At 40.3% G+C, this 21,675-nt stretch overlaps 1 protein-coding gene across 1 annotated transcript in view; it reads right to left on the minus strand.

Moving 5' to 3' along the window:
- Nucleotides 1–21,675, minus strand: part of LOC138004445 (synaptojanin-1-like) — a 43,122-nt gene that overhangs the window by 13,080 nt on the left and 8,367 nt on the right. Inside the window, exons 4-16 of the mRNA XM_068850962.1 lie at nt 21,189–21,414; nt 17,261–17,344; nt 15,673–15,734; nt 14,237–14,333; nt 11,989–12,158; nt 11,227–11,308; nt 9,013–9,165; nt 7,643–7,811; nt 7,179–7,467; nt 6,482–6,622; nt 5,078–5,270; nt 2,421–2,579; nt 725–1,043 (exon numbers count right to left, since the gene is read on the minus strand). Of these exons, the coding sequence (XP_068707063.1) occupies nt 725–1,043; nt 2,421–2,579; nt 5,078–5,270; nt 6,482–6,622; nt 7,179–7,467; nt 7,643–7,811; nt 9,013–9,165; nt 11,227–11,308; nt 11,989–12,158; nt 14,237–14,333; nt 15,673–15,734; nt 17,261–17,344; nt 21,189–21,414 (2,144 nt within the window). The remainder of the gene's footprint in view (nt 1–724; nt 1,044–2,420; nt 2,580–5,077; nt 5,271–6,481; nt 6,623–7,178; nt 7,468–7,642; nt 7,812–9,012; nt 9,166–11,226; nt 11,309–11,988; nt 12,159–14,236; nt 14,334–15,672; nt 15,735–17,260; nt 17,345–21,188; nt 21,415–21,675) is intronic.

The raw sequence follows: 21,675 nt of genomic DNA on the forward strand, positions 1-21,675 counted from the left end.
GAATGTAGGGCACTTTTAAAACCCAATATTTTTTTAGTCTTTGGTGGCTAATATCTGGTGTGTTGTGTAAACGGCTTAAAATTGGACATTTAATTAAGTTTAACACGTTCTTTTACCTTTTGAAGTCAATTTGGGAATAGCATAATGCCGTCTGTGAGCAAACTCGTATGTCAATGGACAAAATGTTAACAACGATTTCAACAAAGATTCCCTTGATTGCTCTGCATCCGGTAAAGCGAGAGTAGAGAACATAAAATGTCACATTATTCTCTCTCATACTTTTGGATCACCCCTGGGCCACGGAACCCTGTTTAGAGGAGCCATTAACATCGACCCCACACGACGATTGCGGGAGCCACGACTGGGCTGACTGCGCATACGCATTGCTCGTACGCCTTTTCTTCACGATCGCATTCTCGTCATTAGAACCTCGGGTCGACCCAAGGCTCTGGGAAACTCTATTTCGGAGAACATGCGCCGTAGAGTTCTTATAGCCAAAAATTGGTTATTTGAACCTTACTACGCCTGCTCACTCCTCGTGCTAACATGAATGCACCAATTAAAGACGTTTTTTATTGTTCTTCACGAAAACCAATGAGAAGACAATTTGTTTCAGGGCTCCCCAGAGCTCTTCTCTCCCTCAGTCAAAAGAAGAGCTCTGGGGTCGAGATTGTTCACGATCGCTGCAAGATTGATATATCAATCTATCGATTTATTTTTTTACCTTTGGCCTCGTTTGTGTCTTTTTCATTGAATTCTTCACAATCATCACCGTCACTTTCCTCATCCTCAGCGACATCGTCTATGTCCTCATCTTCCATCAGAAGATGGTCCTCACCCTGTGGGGCTTGGTTGTGCTGTGCTACCACGTGTTTTCGAGCCATGGTGGTCGACTTGTACCGAGGTTTTCTCCTCCTCCACAGGACGCGGTCGGTCCAGGCTGGAATGCGCATCTTCTCACTGGTGTCATAATCATCAGAAAACAGATCGTATTTGTAGGTTGGAGCAAACGCGATTTTTCCCTCGATAAAAGCACGAAAAACCTTGAAAGAAAGTGCGATGATAAGTTCTAGCTACGAAAAATATTCAAATATTCCACCAAAACTCCGAAGCTGTCATTTGCGTCCTAAAGTAGTTAGCCTGCGAGCAGGCTCTCTCTCTTCGGTGGGAGAGGAGAGCCTGCACGCATCCCTTTGAATTTTGAATGCCGCCTCCTGATGTCACGCTGAGAGAGCTGTCAAAAATTAGCCAATCAGCGCGCACCAGAAGTAAACATTAAAAAAAAAAAACAGAAAACAGAAACCCACGCGTTGTGTATTTCAATTTGCCCGAGGCAGAAACTAAAAAAAACTGTAAAGGAAGGAAGCCTTCGCCAGAAAAGCCTAACAACTATTGCTGATGCTGTAAAGCGTAGCTGAATATTCAGTACGGTAATTCGTCGAAGTCCCTTCCGCGGAAAAAGTGTTTCGTTCGTCAGGGAAAAATTTAGCACACAAACTTCAAACGACGGGAATCGTAATAGAGACATTCGTTTTCCCTGACCGCATCTCCACTGTGTGAGACTCGTCGACCACAACTGCTGCCAAATTTCGGTAAAGCGAAGCGGAATTATCTTTTTAAATTTATTTTAATGAAATACAGACATTACAACTGCTACATCACACTTTTAATACTAGACAGATATTCTAATACCTACACCATTTTATTTCAATTGTGGTTATAGATATGTATTTTACTAATTCAATAATTTGAAAATTGGAATATTTTGTTTTCAAGTGTATCGGAGTATTGCGGAGTTACGAGGAGATCGAGCAATCATTTGTGGAGCCGCCTTTTCGGCTTAGCCTAATACTTGCTTGCTTGCTTGCTTGTGTAGAGTTCCTCTATCGTTAAATCAGCAACAGAGGCAGCCACGGTGACATGAAGTCGCCCTCGTATTTTGGCCGCTACGAAAAACAGTTGGGAAATAAGACTTTTCTCGAATTCTGTGGATAACAGAGATAGAACTTCCTTCCTTCCAGTAGAGAGGCCATTGCATCGCGTTGCCCGACCTTTAATTATGTAAAGTTATGGTAAATTGCAACATTCTACAATTTTCTCAGACGCATTTCTGACCACCTCATCTCTGCGAAGCGAAGAGGCTTTCTTGTTGTCGGAGCTTGTCAATGGTGACGTCACGAGGTAATTTAATTTCAGCCAATCAGTATTTTGCGTCCAAAATTTGGACGCGACATTCAAAATACAAAGCCATGCGGGCAGGCCCTCATTCTACCCCCAACCCCAGTCCCTCAGAGGGCCTGCTCGCAGGCTATAAAGTAGTCTGGCCGCAAACTAGTGCAAAGTGAATTTGAGCATAGATATAACGCGCTACATGACTGCAAAAATCTTCGTAACTTCATTGATATCGATTCTTTTAGTACCTTGAGCTCTTTCTTTTGCTTTTTTAATTGATCTTCTTTCAGAAGTTCTTCCCACTGCTTATTTTTTATGAGTTCTTTCACCTCCTCTATTGGCAGATCAATGCGATAGTTGAAATCCCCACACCAGAAAACATAATCATGTGATGATAAACTGCGACCCTACAAAATGAGAGGAACAAGAGTACACCATTTTTGCAGATTCTATGACCTTTCTCTGGGAATTGTTTGCTTATTTTTTCAAAGGTTTCCATTATTTTGTACACTAGCAGGAAGCTTAAGGTGCGTAAGCTTTCTTTTAGACTGCCAAACGAACTGAAATGGGCAATTATCGTATAGAGCTAAAAAGGTGCGTTAACTTACCAGCAATTACCACATGGGACTCTACCCAAACGCCACTAAACTATAAGCAAACAATTTGCACCCCTAATTTAAGTGATCATGTTCTCGGGTCCAAATATTTTTATATTGTTCTTTACTGCGTTAATTAGAAAGGGGCTGTTTCACGGTATTTCGGGCAGTTTCGGAGAAATAATTAGCTGATCAGGAATTTGATATCAAAAAATAGTAATAAGACATTCCTTAGCCTGGTTTTGAACTAGCGACGCAAAGACAAGCGCAAGCATAAGAGAGCTTATATTACCGTGGAAAAGGGATTGACACAAGCAAAAGAATCAGTAAAGTAAATTTTTTTAAAGTAAATTGTACAGCTGCTGGCCTACTTTTAATAAACAATTTTATATTTGTAAACCCCTTCTGAACTGAAATTTTTATATTTTAATTGAATGAATATGTAATAAAGGTTATTCTCGGAGATCAAAATATTTCCATTCCCTTAGGCTTGCGCTTATGCTTGTGTTCGCTTGCGTTGTGTGAAAACGAAACACAGCATAAGCACAATAAAGTTTGCTTCTTCTGGCCTTTGCAGATTCCCTGCGACTGCGCATTTGAACGAAATGGCGGTTGCCGTGGTTGATTTTGATGCTTAAGCCTGATTGGTTTTCACTAGCGACGCAAGCACAAAGCGCAGCGATGAAATCATCGTTATATCGCAAAGATGATTCTGAGCAAAAATAACCTTTATCCAGTGGAGTTATATATAGAAACCTGAAATACTCTGTGTTGACATTTTAAGATTACCTAAACTTCAATCTTTTCAATCTTGCTTTTTTGGCCCTTCCATGAATCCCCTTTGCTTTCTTGCATTTATTTATTTTTTGTTCTACAGTTTTTTGAGGTTATTGCGATGTTCTATTCCATTTTACGACAATTTGACGAGTCATGAAATTACTTCAAATAGTGTGACTTGGCCCTTTTCATTTGAAAGTTAATTTGTAACACCTGTGGCGTTATAGGGGATGACAATACTTGGCAAGAGAGCCGTTTTAAATTTAGATGATCAAAGAAAACGATAACTCCTAAGAGAGAGAGAGAGAGAGAGAGAGAGAGAGAGAGAGAGAGAGAAACGTGAATTTTACTGAAGTTCCAAGCTTTAGGCTCCTGACTCTAGAGACTGTGATGGTAAAGTAAAGAAACTTTGTGCACACCAAACGTAGTGAATCTGCGGACGAATATATCGTAGTGAGCACGCATAACTGCCGAACGAAATCTCACTAGGGAGTTTAAAGCCCGGTTTACACTACATAAAATATTTGGCACGGCTCGTTTGAAATTGGCACGGGTGTCAAAAAAGGGCCAGCAAACTTTGTCTACATTGTACCACGTGCAGAACGAGATGGAATAATCGCGAAAGACTTACGACAGTGCAATCTTATATTTAAAGATGACTTTTTCGTCGACGTCGACGTCCTCGTCCTAGATCTTAAAGTGCACCTAAACTCAAATATTTTTTGTTCCTAACATAAATCTCCCCATCCAAAGCAAACATATGTCGCCATTGTTACCCAGAATTTCGCTTTTTCTGTGCCTTGCAAGGCAAGTTTACTTGGCTGAACTGGTATTGGGAATTTAAGATCTACGACGGTGACGGTCACACGAAAACGTCACCTCAAAATATAACTTGGCTCTATCATAAGTCTTTGGCGATTCTTCAGTCTCGTTCACGTGCTACAATGCGGGCGAAGTATCCTAAAAATAAATTTGTACCAGCAGTTTCAGAGTTAAAATACAGAATGAAAGATTCTCTGTTGCATGCTTACGTTGTCGTCAAAACCTCAAATTTGGTGATTTCACGTCGTCGTTATGAAGAGGACCGCAAACAAACTTGCTAAAATCCGTGCTGTACGTGCAGCACGATTATTTATGCTCTTTTAACCAATGATATTACTGTTTTGTGGCGATGTCGTAGTCGTAGCCGTCACCATTTATTAAATTCCCTAGTATTTGGACCCACGACCGTCAAGTGAGAGGAATGGGTCTATTCTCAAATTTTGCATTGAAGTTTTGCATTGTAAAGCAGTTTGTGACGTAAAATCGAGAATAGACCGATGCCTCTCACATCACGGTCGCGCGAGTCCAAATTACTGCTAGTTTTGATAACTTTGCGCGCCTTGTCCGGCAGATAAAAAGCGACATTTTGAGGTAAGAATCATCAAATATGCTTGCTATTGGTGGGGATATCAATATTGTAGACTAAAAATATTTGAGTTTAAGTCCCTAATGAGTGATTGCAGGGACTCGACTCATAAAAAGTACTGTACCATAGGAAAGGCTATCCTTGAAGCAATGTCGTGATAATCGCGGTTTCTCTCCGTTACACCTGATTGGCCAGCCGCAAGGTGTGAGCAGACGAAACAGATTGAAGTCCCATGTAGTAAGAGACGTATAGCAACTCCTCCTTTGTTTCCAGCATTCCCACCCAGTCCGGTTTTGACAGTTTGCACAGCCACGTCCCTAACATAAGAAGGAGCAATTATAATTGCCAAGATGTAAAATAACCATCACTGACGTTCAAATATAGCGAAGAGTACGAGTTACCAATTTTCAACGTGAAGACACAACATAAAAGAGGTCGCTTCAATCCGTGTTTTCGTTCGAATTCGTTCAAGCTCTACTATCAATAATCCAAGATAGGGACCAAGGAACTGCAACAAAGAGACGGGACCCCCTCTTATTTTCCACTGTCTTAAAAGCTGGGCGCGGCTTTGATTGCGAGAGGGCAGAGCGGGGCTGAAACAATATGTGATAATATGAAAATAATAAAACTTATTCCCCTACTGGAGCTCTAATATTCCCCTCTGATAATCTCCTAGAAACAGCCAATTATGCTACAAACAAAGTCGACAGGACTCCTTTCTCCGTTTCTCATTTGCAGATCTTCGTCGTTTACAATGGACAATAGGTAGATTGAGCTTTGCGTTTACAGCAGACGGCAAACGTGAAACTGAAATTTGCGTTTTGCCAAAAATCAAAGAAACTGATTTGATTTTAGCTCCTTTTTTGCTTGTTATGTACAAATGTAGCGCTAACTTCTTAAAAGAAGCGGTTAACGAGAAGTTGTCTGAAACAAGCGAAGCCAAGATTGTTCGTGCAAAGACTTTGTTTTTGTTCACTAAAGTATTGTTTTGTCGTTTTCTCGTAGCTGTCCAAGTCGTCCTTTGCGTAAGCTGCCTTCTATTGTTTTAAACAGATAGGTGACGTTTGCACCCGAGGCGTCACAACGTGCGCCATCTCATTTTATGACTTTCTGGGCCTACAGTGTAATGACCAATTCAAGAGAAGATGGCGCAAGATGGCGAAGCTCTCTTTGGAATGGTTTTCACTGGCGGCGCAAGCATAGACACAAGCAACTTACACAAACCAAGAAGCGTCTTGATCAATTTGTACTTTTTGTTAGGACTTAAGACACTTATTGGCGGCAAGTAAAAGAGCATGCATATGCTGCTGGTGCTTACATGTACGCTTGCGTCGCTAGAAAAAAAGCAGCTTTCTCGGAATCTTCGCATCCTGACTCTGAAAGATGAGGAGAAGAACGTCTTAAAGATGTGCTATCCTGATTGGTTTCAAGAACACTATATATTTGATACAGAATACCACAGCTTTCGCCCAGAATAAGACTCAACAGGTAAGTTTAACACAAGTGGCTGTGCAAATACATCGCTTACCTTAAGAAGGGTACAAGATAAGGACGAACAAACACAAAGAGGCAGACACCGACAAGCTGCTCGCACGTGACCAGGACATAGGCATGGTCACGTGATATAATGCGCCGCAACTCTTCGCCCCATTCCTTTCTCTGACTAGACCTAGAAATTCACCGAAATGAGTGAAAGTTGGTCAATGTAGGTATTGCCTGGTCCCTCTTTTCGTATGTTACGCATAGGCGTGATGAGAACATCGCACAATCACAATTTGATATAAGGTCCATGATGAAAGCTATCAAACCCTTGGCGAGGAACTTACGGCAAGAAATCGACACGTTCAAAAAGCGAAAAGAAAGCTGAGTTTCCGTAGCTCCTAAGGGAACTTCGAAAATATCTTTACCAGGCGTTGTGACGACATTAGAGGAACTGATCAGGTCATGCTGTCAAAACACAGGTTTCTTGATCGAATAAAAGCAGGAAAAAATCCTAAATTAACCCTATTAAAATACTCACGGCACTACATTCTCTCCCCCAGGGCGAGGGGGTGGGGTCACAAAAAAATTTTTCCACCACCCTCGACCAATCTCTGTTACAACAGACAGCTTCTGCCTCTTCTTTGAAGCGAGTCGAAAGTTGACGTTTTCTAATTACGAGAGTTATTCAATTTGAGTCCTTTTAAAACGAAAGACGATGTGAAACAGAGGTGACCTACTCTCACCTCGTTGAGACGATGTTTGATGCATTCAAGTCCACGAGTTCCTCAAAACCAATGGCAAACACGTCCGTTGGTACCCGGAAATCCACATGATCGCTTTCCGAATAACCGCTGTCTGGAAGGGTCTTGTGAAAATCTAAAAGCCAGTCGTGCATTGTTTGGTGTTTGTGAGCAATGCTCCGGAAGTGTTTCCCGCCATTGACATTCCATGTACCGACACATACGCGAATGTTAGACCACGTGGTATATTCCAGATGGCGGTCGCACAGCTCTCGGAGTATCGTAGGAGAAGCTGCAAATATGAGAAAAATATCACAGCCCGCTTATTTTGAATCAACGCCCGTTATTTCTCTCGTTCGAAACTGACCGTTACGTTTAACAAGGGCGAACTATTAAATAGCTGAAATGAACAAGCAAAGGTTTCGGCTAGAGAGTGATTGGTAAACAAAGTTTTGAAGGAAACTTACAATGAAGAAACGACGCGTAAAGCAGCGCCCTTGCCCTCTCACCAAGCTCACCCACAAATGTGTTGCCAAGCAACAACATATCAATGGCTTCTTGCTTACTTCCATCCAAAAAATTATTGACGATGGTTCTATGTACCGAGCGAGCGCCATCCCTGAGTTTATTGATCACCTATACAGATAAAGGACAGATGAAAAGTTATTATCATTGTTAACCAAGTATAAGTTTCTTTTTTCAGAGTGAGTTGGACAGGAGGAAAACATACCTTTGCTTTGAAAGGGTGTGTATAAGAGCGGGCTATAGATGAAAGAGAGTAATATGATTTTCGCACTTACATGAAATAAATGTTCATAAATAATTTCAATTGTCCAGATAAGGGTGATGATCATTTCTCTCTTTCGTCTGTAACACGCACTTCAAATATTAAACACTTAATGACTGGTCCCGAGTGAAACAGTTAATTTTGTTTCCTGAAAATCTCAATGTTTCCCTGAGGCGCAACCGAGGGAAACATTGAAATTCGAGAGAAACAAAATTAACTGTTTTCCGAGGGACCATTCGTTAAGTGATTTGTTATATAGCACAAAAAGAAAAACCTGCAACGGCAACAGCAACAGCGGCTGTCGATCAACATTAGGGAGCTTACGAAACGACGGCGCCGACGGCAACGACGACACTACAAAACAATAGGTTTAGGGAGCAAAAACAATGGCTCTGCACGCTTTGCACGTGCGTGTTACATTTTGGTACATTTCTTTGCGGTCATCTCCTAAATGACGACGTGAAATGACCAAATTCAAGGTTCTGTGGAGGACGTTAGCACATGACGAGGAATTTTCAGTTCTCTATCGACGCTTCCAACCCACTCAAACCAGTTTAATCCCGCGACAGTTACTGCACATTTTAACGCGAAACGACATGAAATAGTTTCGTAGTGATATGAACAACGCGATCTCGTATTTTTAAATGAAGTCCTCGTAGCCGTCGTCGTCGTCGTTTCGTAAGCTCCCTAATTGCGGGTAACAGTGCACTGTTACCTTCTGACGTCATAGATTTTGTAATGTTGCCCGCTCAGAGACTTTTGTCGGGAAACAGTTTTATTGCTAGATGTTATGTGATCTCAAAGTAACCAATGAGAGGGCGCGCTGTTGAGGGGAGAAATTTCAGCTATATAACAAATTTGTTTTATTGAGTCCTTTCGCGGGCCAGGAAAACATGATATGAGCCCATGTGGCTTCATAGTTCAGTTGGTAGAAAATTGCAGGGGCATCGCAGAGGTCATGGGTTCAAATCCTGTTGAAGCCAACTGGATTTTTCAGGTGTCTATAAGAGACAATCGCTTAAATTGTCTAGAAAAGTGAGAGGATCATACCTTGGTTTTGCCATCCAATGTCCCAGTCCCAAGATACATCCGACTAATGTGATCCCCATTTTGAGTCCACATGGTGCGAAAGGCTTCTTGAAATCGAGTCAAAATGGCTTGTTTGTTTGGCAAACCAAGACAATCAACTTGCTGCGAAAGCATCTGATCAGTAAACATTGACAAAACCCACAGATTAGCTCAGTCAGTAGATCCTTGGACTGTCGTCTGGGAAATGCTGAGTTTAAACGATACGATTCGATACATATTTAATTGACCACTCCCCATAGGGGCTTTTCATGGCCAATTAATGAAACACAATCACGACAGAACAGAACATTCAACAACACCTGTTAAAAATCCCAACTGGCCGGACGCAAACCAGTTGGCTATTTACAAGTGCACCTGAGAAGCTGAACCAGGGGCTACCTGGAACAAATTCAAGCAGATCCCCGGATCCCAAGGCAAGCGTCCTAACCATTGGGCCACAATGCTTCCCCCGCGGAAAATAAATGATAAACTCGTATTTCCTTTAAAGCTCTACATCTGCCTCAGCTCAGAAGATAGCGCCCTTAATTAAGCAATAATAGGGGGCTTGAGCACGCAACGGTTTTGAGACGCCGACGGTTACCGGAAGAGAACCGTCTCTAATGGAGGAAAGATACTTAGCAATATAAATGTGGTAGTGTGAAGACAGTTTTTATATTGTCCTCACACTACCACATTTATATTGCAACGGCACCCGCAAACGGTATCGCACCCGAACCGCACCGGAACGGCAACCGGAAGTGAACTATTTTTCCTGTTTTTAGACAGGAAAACAGTTCACTCCAGTTGCCGTCCGTGATCCAAAACGTCGTTTACATAACCTCCCTTATATTAAGTCACCGATATTGATTCGGGTAAAATTCCGACTGGGGTCGACTTGGGTAACTCGGGCTCGGGTTGACTCGGGTGAATTCCGACTGTCCCTAACCGCAATCGAGCCTATGGTATTTCGATAACCTATTTGATTGCTCTGCCTCTTAGCTAAAGGTAGATTCGTGAATGCTAGGCCGTTAAACAAGGTTTAAGTGACAATTACCAAGCTACACTGCTGGGACAAAAAATGCAGCACGCTCGCAATTGCAGCAAACCCCAGAAATGAAAGAAGAGACGATCTTTCTGTTGTTGTCGGAAGCAGTGTGGCCCTTGCCTTGAGATCCGGGGATCCCAGGTTCAAGACACTTTTTGGCCACTGGTTCAATTTGTTCCTGGTAGTTCCTGCTTCAACTTCTCAGCTGCACTTGTAAATAGCCAAGCCGGTGGTTTGCCTCCGGCCAATTGGGATTCTTAACAGTTGTTGTTGTCGTTGTTCTGTTCTTTCGTTTCGTTGATTGTGTTTCATTGGCTCTGAAAAGCCCCCATGGGGAGTGGTCAATTAAGTATGGTATGGTATGGTATGGTTGTTGTTAATCAACTACAGTAAGTCAGCAGAAAGAATAGCTAAGGTTAAAATAAACAGAATATCTCTACAATGTAAGTGCGCACCATTTTTTTTTTTTGCAACTAGACTCTCTCAATCCATGGATTATTCGTGTATTCATGTCGTCACGATTCCACTAATGAAAAAAATCCTCCATTTTCTATTTAACAACTGCCTTGCAAAGTGGAGGTTGGGTGCCTGAGACATCCAGGAGCTTCTACTATTGGCAGACAGCTCCCAGATGGAGACCGCTCCCATGGCTGGCAAATCCAGGCAACCCAGCCATGAGCCCCCACGCGGAAGGATAAAAGCAGGCACCCGTCACACTGATAAACAGTGGAAAGAAAGGGAGGGACAGGGGAGGGGAGACAGCCTCCAAGGAGTCCCCACGCTCAGGAAAACGCTGACTAAAACGCCAACAAAAACTGCTACAACGCCCTATGGACCAAGAACACGAAAATTCCTGGCGCATGCGCATATTTAACAAACCGCTGACCGCGAAGGTAAAACTTGTGCTCCTAGTTGTTAACTCCGTTAAATTGCATTTAACTGCATATAAACTACTAACAACCCACTATTTCCAATTCGCTCAGAAGAAAGGCTAACGCTCGAAATGTCAAAACATTTTCTTTGACCAAATTTCCGTGGCTCACCAATACTGTGCAACTTCCATACTTACTATATACTTAACCCCTGCAAGCAAAACTGCCTCACCACTCGTTTACCCTGTCCAAAACGTGTCTATCATGAAGTAGCCTTACCTCAATTCCTAGGTAGCTTTGCACACTGTTGGTTCGATCAATACAATCAATGCAGTTTGTCCGAACAGCACCCTTCTGCTTTCTGTCAAATAATCACATCACAAACGTTCAGTTTATGGAAGAGATGCTCCTTTATTATATAAACACCAATGAAATACCAGGTGATCTTTCGCGCGAAAATATGGTATCTTCACATGTGAAAAGATCACCCTTGCTATGTTTACATAATAAAGCGCACCGTTGTTCTTCGTACGGACTACAAAACGTATTAAAGTGAAATGGTTTGGTATTTCATTGATTGATTGACGACTTTGATAAGTGTTACGAAGTGTCCCCATGCCATCTCACCACCTACAATAGCTTTCCTGTCTAAGAATACAGACAAGATGCCCCCTCCCCCCCTTCCCCAAACTCTGCTCCTTGAGTGAGGACAACCAGTCGTATTTACCCCAGCCTAAGGATAACCCTAAAAATGCCCGTTTAAACGGTTTAAACGTTTGCTTCAACATGCTTTCAACACTTTGTTGAACCAAATATTCGGTGCGTTTGAACAGATCGTCCAACGTTGTTGAAAGCGTAAAAAAATGTTGAAAGCTTGTTGAAAGCGTGTTGAATCAAGTTTAAATTGGTTTTAACTTTCATTCAACATCGATTCAACTTTTCCTTTGTCCTCGAAAACGTTGAATGGTGTTAAAGCCCTTGAACACTCTGTTCAAGAACTGTAGAACACACGCATGCTCCATGATCGAAAGCATACAGTACCTTACAATCTGTTCTCCTCTAACAAAGAAGAACCCGAACTCTGTCATAGATGGTTGGGCCTTTTCCTTCAACACTGACAGCTTTTCAAATTTTCCTCCGCGACAATTTTGGTGATAATCAAAGCAAATCATGCGTGTCTCACTGCCATGAATGGAATCCTTCAACTGATCCTGAAAAAGAACATTTCGTTTAGTTAGATTCCTTTGCCTTGGAGACAGGATCAGGAAAATAACGACGCTCAATCTTCTTTCTTACTCTGGAACCCATAAATCAGACCACAACACCAGACACTTCTCGCCAAACTCTTTCCGAACTGTGTGGACGTTCCGTTTGCCCTAGGGTCACGTCATCTAGTCTTTGGTCTGCTGTCAGTGATGATACCTCCTTTATATCCCTCGACATTGCGTCTCTAGCGTCCTCGTTTGCTTTAATAGTAATTTTCCCGATTAAAGAAATGTATATATTTGAAGTGTGATTGCTATACCCAGACTTCTTCAGACAGGAGCTCTTCATTGTGGCGGAAAATGAGTTTGCTAGTCACTCAATGTTTAGGGCTTACTTGCTCATTTTATTTGCATACATTTGGCTTAACGCGTTTAAAAAAAAAATCGGTTTCCCGTCGTAGTCAAAAGTTTGCTTTCCAAATCGGGTGAGCATTCTGGTTAATTTCTATTTTTTTTCCTCTCCCAAGTGTTAAATCTACTCTGCAATGGGAAACGGGTGAGCCCTGTCAGTAACATCCATAGTAGAGTGGTAAACGCTCGCATTTGCTATGGTATTGAACACACTTGATGATTGCTTATTGATTGGCCTATTCTTCACCAATAAGAAAACAATATTCCCAGAGAATACCGATGTATACATAGTCTGTCTTATCGGAACGTGCTGTAACAAAGAAAACGCTGCATACAAGACACCTGTATAACCCTCTGAAACTGAATTCTAACACAGTCTAAAACGTTAAATGTTGAGGAGGCAGGGGTGTGGTCCAGTGGTTAGGGCGCTTGCCTTCAGAACCGGAAATTCCGGTTCAAGACCCGCTCCGCTCGTTGAATTTGTTCCTGGTAGTCCCTGGTTCAACTTCCCAGCTGCACTTGTAAATAGCCAACTGGTTTTCCTCCGGCCAGTTGGGATTCTTAACAGTTGTTGTTACAAGTTCTGTTCCATCGTTTCGTCAATCGTGTTTTATTGGCCCTGAAACGCCCCTATGGGGATTGATCAATCAAGTATGTCCCTAAATACCCATATGAAACTATCACTAATATTGTATGTAACACATTTCATTTCACTCCAAAGGCGACTATCGGTATCCAGTAGCAGAAACACCAGCTCATTAACCAGGATTAACTACTCAGGGTTACTACCGTACCATGAAAACTAAAATCCCTGACCAAAGGTAATTTCCCTGACATAATCTTTCAGGATTTCTAGTAATCCGAGGACAAGAAAGATCAATACTTTAATGTTCAGTCAGTTTTTAACAACAGTTCATTCTGCATTGTTGTGTCCAACATTCAAAGCACATGGAAAGCAAGGAAACGCCTTTTGAGTGGTTTTACATCAAAAAAATTTATGCAGATGACAGAAATAAAATTTCCCTGACTTTTGCGCTCTTTTTTCAAATTCCCTGACAATTCCCTGACCTTGAAAAATTTTCGGATTTCCCTGAATTTTCAAGCGAGTGGGAACCCTGCTAATGTCCATGACTCCTGAGTTTACCATTTTCTATTTTATAGAGGGCCAAATCACTCAATTCTGTCTGATTGGTCAATGAAGGTGGGCTTTTTGCGATCACCGTGACAGTTGTGGGCCACTGCAGAGATTTAACTTACATTGGGGAGCTTAAGCACGCGTGTTTTTGAGACGCGGACGGCAACCGGAAGTGAGCTGTTTTCCCTTTAACTTGTCTTCACACAACCACATTTATATTGCTAAGTATCTTTTCTCCATTAGAGATGATTAGTATAAAAATCTAGGAGACACCACTGTCCTGCCATGCGAAATGTTCACTTCCGGTTGCCGCCTGCATCTCAAAAACGCGTGTGCTTAAGCTCCCTATTGTAAATGGCCGAGGACTCGTTCGTGTTTGGACTGGACTTGATGGTCCAGGAGTGGGACTCATATTATTTCCTAAGTTAAGACTCAGGACTTACCAGAGCAATCTTGTGACAAAAGCACTGTTACAGTCACCATATTCCTTAAGATGATATTTGCCACACAAAGGTCACTACTTTCCTCGAAAGCTCACCTGGTAGGCAACACTGAGTGTATTTTCACCTTCCTTGGTTCCAAGCAGATTAACAAGCAACTGCTGTCCATAGGAAATCTTCAGACTGGTCAGATGTCTGCAAATCATATAGCACATGTTTTCATATATGCTTTTGTTATGATTAGCCACTATCAAAAACACCATAATAATCTTTATTTGTCCCTCCAAAACTTTGCATAAGCGTTGTTTCCAGTTTCTCTTGGGACCATTGTAAGTACCAAGAGAAAATAAAACAATGCTTTTGCAAAATTTTGGAGGGACAAACAAAGAGTATTATCATGGTATTTTTTGCCAGGGTTAATGAAAGATTATGTGAAAGAATGACATAATACACACATCATGACATCATGACATGACATCATGACGATTTGTAGGGCTTATATGGGAAAAACGAAATGACAAAAAAATTCGGCTAATCATAGTTTACAGAGACGAAAATAAAAAAAATTAAACATACTTTTACTGCAACTTGTGTCCTTGTGTGGATTTGAGGCATACTGGGCTAGTTTTGAAATTTGATCCTATCCTTCATTGAAAGGAAGGAAGGATAGGAGAAAAATTTCAAAGCTAACCCAGAAGCGGCCGATCTCCAGTCAGTATTCAAAGAAATCTCATCTTTTTATCCTGACATTCCTCAAAAAGGTATAGTAAAGGTAAATTCTGATAGTATTGCTTACTTGATTGTCGAGGTCCCATTACAGTGTAGGGGAGGGGGGGGGGGATCTACGTATCCCGTATCCCATTAATTTTCGGCCAAAATATCCTGTATCCTGTTAATTCCTGTGGTATGTATCTCTATAATGCTAGTTCGGTTTTTTTAATATAATATCCCGTATCCCATTAATTTTCCCCCAAACTATCCCATATCCCTACAGTGTATAATTTTTCACCTAATTATACCGAATCCTGATAACCCCTGTTAAAATACGGCCTCACTGTTTCCATTTGCAAATATAGTAGCATTGATAATAAAGAGATAACCTCATTCTGTTTTTACAACAAATAACTTCCACTTAAATTACAGATTTATGTTTCTGGTAATCTCTCCCCATTGAAATTTCCGAATTTACCCGCAGTGTTGTACAGGTGTAGTTCACTGTAACTTAACAATTTGTGTTAACTGTTTGTGCATCCCAAGGATACGCCCTTATAGGCGTCTTGTTTGTGACATCAATACGGTATCGAACCTATTCCCCTTCATTGCTCGGTCATGAATCAAACTATGACAACTTTTCCCGTCTTTCGAAGCAAATAAAAAGGTGAGTTTCAATAAAAAGCTCCTAGAAACAAGACAATACACTTTGAAACAATTTCAGAGAATAAATAAAGTGCAATAGTATGAAGATGTGATAGGCAATTTTTAAGTAATGTTCATAACTGTCATGATCTAAAAACATTAACATTATGCATTTTACCGGCCAAATGCTGGCGAAGATGCTTCAAAACCTCTAGAGAGTTTAACCTTGTGAGAACCAACCTGTTTAATGAAAGAAAGTCAAATGGTAAGTATTAGCGAAAACTTATTAAATACCTGTAGAGTAGCTTTCAAGACAGAGAAGCCCAAATAATTCCAAAAGCAATTCAATATGAACAACTTAATAGAAACAAGCTGTCAATCACACCCTTAACTCACAACAACTTGATTGTATGATCTCCTTAGTGAGACCTTATAGAGGACGGTACCTACTTGCGTCATTGTCTGCCCATCTCGAGATACTCGGATTTCCTATCGGTGGTGCTTATTAATACAGGGATACTTTTGACCAGTTGAAAACTATGCGGAGATAACAGAACTTAGCCAGTTCTCTTGGAATCCAAAAAGAAAATTGGGGGTAACCATGTATTTTTCAGAGATAATTAAGCTTTAATTTTGAAAAGAACGCCATACATTGCTTTGTATTTTAAAGCTCTTTACAAATACTGTTAATTAATTATGTTCGACAAATGCGTGGTTACCCCCAATTTTCTTTTTGGATTTCAATAACATTTGTTAAGATCATCTTCACCTCACGCTTGGTTGACAACCCACATGTATGGCTTTACTTATCCTGGGGTTGGTCACACACTGTAAGTGAGAGTACCAGAAGGCATCCTTAAGCCTGCTTTTCACTAGCAACGCAAGCACAATTAGCACAAGCATTAAAGCGGCTTGTGCTAGTGAAAACGAATGTCGACATAAGCACCAAAATCAACCACAGCAACCGCCATTTTGTTCATGTGTTCAGATGCAGGGAATCTAGAATGAGTGCTCTAATTGGCCAGATCCAACAAATTTCCTTGTGCTTATGCTGTGTTTTGTTTTCACACGACGCATTAGCAAACGCAAGCATAAGTGCAAGCACAAGAAAAGGAAAAAAATTGATTCTTGCGCTTGTGCTTATGCTTGCGTCAACCCCGTTTTCAAGGTGAAATAAGCGCTCTAACTTATGCTTGCGCTTGCGCTTGCGTTGCTAGTGAAAACCAGGCTTTATGCCTCAAGTTCAAGGACTCAAACCCTGTGACATTTTAATTATTGTTTTCTCCAGGTCAGGGGTTTCATTAGGAGCCCGTCACCGCCATCTATGTTGTCAGAATTTTGCCACTCACCGCCGGCTTCTATGCCTTGATTTTAATTCAAACCCTTACAAGTGAAAGACACGTCGAGTGACCGCCGCTTGTATCGATTAGCCCAACATCTACTTTTAATTAAGAGTAAATTGAAGCCCCTGCTCCAGGTACTTTGTTCTCCTCCTCTCCTTACAAAACCAATTTATACATTTTGTTATATCATCTGTCTTAACTTCTTACCATCCACTGTTACTTCCAAGCGACAATAATCAACTTTTAAAAACAAGGCAACTTTTAAAAACAAGATGGATGAATCACAGTCGACTGACACAAGTTTAAATACATGAGAAGCCCAGTAAGTCCAATAAAATACGGTAATACCAGTCCTGCAAGCCAATGTGGATGATTTCAAAAAATTAATTATGAAAAGGACAGTTTTTAAATGAAAAATAGTACCTGAAGACCTGGTTGTTCCCAAAATACTGGCACAGATCCACGGGTTTGGACAAAGGAGGTAGTTATATCATCAACGACAATAAGCTGAAACAAAAGCATCATTATGTCATTATTTTCTTTTCTTTTTTTTTTTTTGTTTTTTGCTTTTCATGACCATCATAAGGGTCGATTTTCAAGAAGTTAAATATCAAAACACAGAACACAAACGCTCCACTAAGCCACTAATGATACTTGGGAAACTGCCAGTGAAATCAAGTAAAAGCACATCCTACAGGTATAAAATTAACACTCATTTGGTTTTTTAAATAACAAAAAATGAATCGGGAGGTGATTTCCCTCACTACAACCCTAGCTCGAGTTTCTCTTCTCCCTTGCTCAACGTAAAAACTTCCCATTACTACGTACTTTATTTATGCGAAAAATGGTGCCAGATGAAAAAAGGCCGCGTGAAACATAATATTATACTATAATATTTTTTAAGTACATATACCCTTAATCATCCTTTTCCATAGTCCACCCATTTTTCAAGGAGGATCAAAGAGAATCTCTTGAAAGACAAAAATTTTCAAAACTACAAACACTTAAAACAAAATACACAAAATTAATGTATTCTGGATTGCTTTGAAATAATAATAGATTGAGCCAAAACTGGTATGCCTTTTAAAAGCATACTATATAATCTGCCTTTAAAAAGCTGGAACTGAATGCACAATAACTCGTCTTATTATAATTATTATACACAACAAAATAATTATCTTGTTTCTGATTGGGCAATGGCGAATGCATAAATAAGTTATAGAGCGCAATCCAGGTTATAGAGTGCAATACTGAAGTTGCTATGGAAACACCAGGGAAGCGCCAAATTTGAACACCAATTGAAAGTGAAAAAAAATGGCTGACAGTCAGTTTGCTTTGTCAAACCAAAACATCGTTGAGCAACTTAAAGAAAATGCGAAAAACAAAAACATGTTGAAAGCTACACAGACCTGGTTGAATGTCTGGAAAACATGGGCGACTGAAAGAAAACTAAACCCAAAACTCGAAGAATATGAGCAAGAACAAAGTAGTGCATTTGAGTAATTGTGTTGAGAATATAATAAATAAAAAATCGTATGAACCTGCTCGTGCATTTCGTGATTTATGGTCACTCGTGATGCTTTGAAAGTTCTCAAATTGCACTCGCCTACGGCTCGTGCAATTTTGAGAACTTTAAAAACATCACTCATGCCCATAAATCATGAAATGCATTCGCGTTCATACGATTTCCTATACTTACCGTATTGTCTATTTTTTATTGGTCAGCAGTTGTACATAATTATGTGCATGCCCCTGCACTGAGCTGACTGGTTTAAGGCATTGACTCCTGGAAGTGAGACTTAACAGATTTTACTCTAATGCCAGACAATTTTACTCATGAACTGGGGGTGTCATGGTATGCCTGAGAAGTCAATAGGTTAACCAGTCAAAAATGCCTCCTGTCGAAAGCAGAAAGATTTAAGATCTAAGAACATTTAAGATTTGCATACTTTCTAAGTTTAGGGAAACATGAAACCTCCATGACAGTTGTTTTTGAATAGCGTGACAACCATGATGAAATATTAAAACTGGGTTTATCACCGAGGGGAAATTAAATTGCCTTCCTTGATTCCATGATTCACCACCAGGAAGACAGAAGATGAACCACCATCGTCTACCAGAAACCTACCCACACTGATCGCTATCTGTCTTTTTCATCACACCATCCCAGTATGCACAAGCGAGCTGTGGTTAAGTCACTGACGGATCGGGCAGCAAAAATCCCCACAACAAAATCTGACCAAATTAGGCAAAAGCAACGAGTAATATCGGCATTACAGTCCAATGGATACCCCAAGTGCTTCATCTTACACGCCAGCAGGCCTTAAAACCACCGTTGTAGAATCTGAACGGGGGTTACCGCACTATTCCATACGTTAGCGGGACCTAGAGCTGAGCCAATAAAGAGAGTTTTGGAAAACCATGGCATCAAAGTGGCATTCAAACCCTATTGGGCAATAAGCCAGATCTTTCCAAAACCGAAGGACCAAATGGCTAAAGAAGAAATTCATGATCCTGTTTACGACATTCCTTGCACTGACTGCAGCAAGAGTTACATTGGCGAAATGCAGAGAAAATTCATAGCAAGAAAAGGTGAGCACCAAAAGGCTGTTGCGTCGCGACAAGGAGAAATATCAGCACTTGCAGACCATGTTATAAAAACAAATCACGATATCACACGGGACGACTGGCCACAATTCTCAGGTTTAATACATGTATAGAAATTGGCACCAAAGAAAGATTCTCGAGGCCTGGGAGATTAACTGCATGCACCAAAGATCCACTCAACCGGGACGAAACACTTGACTCTTGCTAACAATAAAAAATGACACATATCTTGAATTTTAATCAGCATCTTGTTTATATCTGTGCTTTTTGTAAATTTTTCTCTCACTTCCCCTGAAGAAGGTCCGTGATTGCGACCGAAACGTCGGGAACATTTTTATTGTAAATAATTTCTGACCACCAATGTAACTTTATATTAAATATTTTTTTACATGTTGAAATAGTTGCTAGTAAGTGATGTAATGGTCTAGAACTGGAAACATAAAGGATCATGGCATTGTAAAACATGTGCGAGGTTGAGAAAGGAAAATGTCTGTAGAAAGTTGTTCCTGTTGCTGTGATTAAACCGAAGAAAAGGAACTGGATTGTTATGTTGTGTGAGTTAATTGGAGTCAGATGGTTATTTGATGTCTCATGTTGGTATTTTAGCGTTTATGGAATCGCACACCTCCCTTAACTCACTGACTCCTGGGAGTGAGACTTAACTGATTTTACTCTAACAACAGAAGATTTTACTCATCAACTGGGGACATCCTAGGGTGCCTGCGGAGTCAATGGATTAAGGACTTAATGCCTGGTATTGCTATTGCGCATACGTTCTGCGCATCTCGAGATACTCGGATTTCCTATCAGTGATGCTTACCAACACAGGCTGGGATATTTTTGCACGGTTTAAAATTATGCAGAGAAAGTAAATCTTAGTAAATACATGTATTATTGGTATCCAAAAAGAAAATTGGGGGTAACCACGCATTTTTCAGAGATAATTATAAGCTTCAATTTGAGAAAGAACACCATATAAAATTATGGCTTTGTATTTTAAAGCTCTTTGCAAAAATTAATATTGTTCATGATCAAATTATCTTTGAAAAATGCGTGGTTATAATTACCCCCCGTTTTCTTTTTTGATTTCAATAACACTACACCACATTTCCCACATAATTATAAACCAGAGGGCAAAAATACCTTTTAAATTAGTTAGTTATAGGCACCGTCCTTAAACGTAAAATTAGTTAACATACATTGTAAATATTATTGATCAAAATGTCAAAATGTATTTAACAAATACAATGTAGATTCCATGTTGCCATGCATCTGTTCAGTAATAGATCACAGATGACGTCAAAATGTGGTAAGAACAAAAAAGTGGCACACGAGGTGATAGCCGAGTGTGTCACTGATGTTCTTACCACATTTTGACGTCTTCTGTGATCTATTACTGAACAGACCCACGGCTACATGGAATCTATTTGTTTTATATAAATAAAGTTCTAATTAAACTTTATTCACATAAATGCTGATGGTGACGTCAATCATGCGTCTGTCCTCTAATAGATCATAGGCAAGAACCAATCAAAATCCGTGAATAACTTGGGTTATTATATAATAAGTAATACTAGAAAATGCAACAATTAATAAACCTGATCATGGCATGAGTCATTTACATGTACCTAAACATGTCTTCTAAAAATAATTATGGTTTTGTGAATCTGGAACTTACAGTATGGCAATGTTGTCATGATTAGAAAATGAAACCTAAACTATGCAAATTAAAATTAATTATCACCTGCTCTGTTTCCACAAAGTTTGCCACATGACCATCATCATTTGTGCCTCTGACATAAAATCTCGTTCCTGCTCTCTCACAGCTCAGCCGAGAGAGGAGACAGGCTTTAGCCTGAGTTTTTCCAACATACACAGTTTTGATTTCCACTGCACCACACATCATGCACAGAAGCCATTGCGAACAGTCAATTCCAAACCTTTGCAAGTGAATGTGTAAGCTGCGATTCCTGCAGAAGTTGAAAGAAAGCAAATGGAATGGTTAATTTAAAAGTTGTAAGAGCAAAATACTCCATTATTTGCAGAAAAGAAAATAATTATGATATAATTCCACCAAGCTATGGCCTCTTCCTACATTGTAGCTACATGTAATTCAGACTCAAAATATAAATCATTTCTGTTATAAGGAAACCTACCAAATGTAAGTTTCTATTTCCAGTTACGCTGTAATATTAATATCAGTCATTGAAAACAAAACAATCGAAAGACTA

The sequence above is a fragment of the Montipora foliosa genome, chromosome 1, assembly GCF_036669935.1.
Source record: "Montipora foliosa isolate CH-2021 chromosome 1, ASM3666993v2, whole genome shotgun sequence".
NCBI classification, from domain to species: domain Eukaryota; kingdom Metazoa; phylum Cnidaria; class Anthozoa; order Scleractinia; family Acroporidae; genus Montipora; species Montipora foliosa.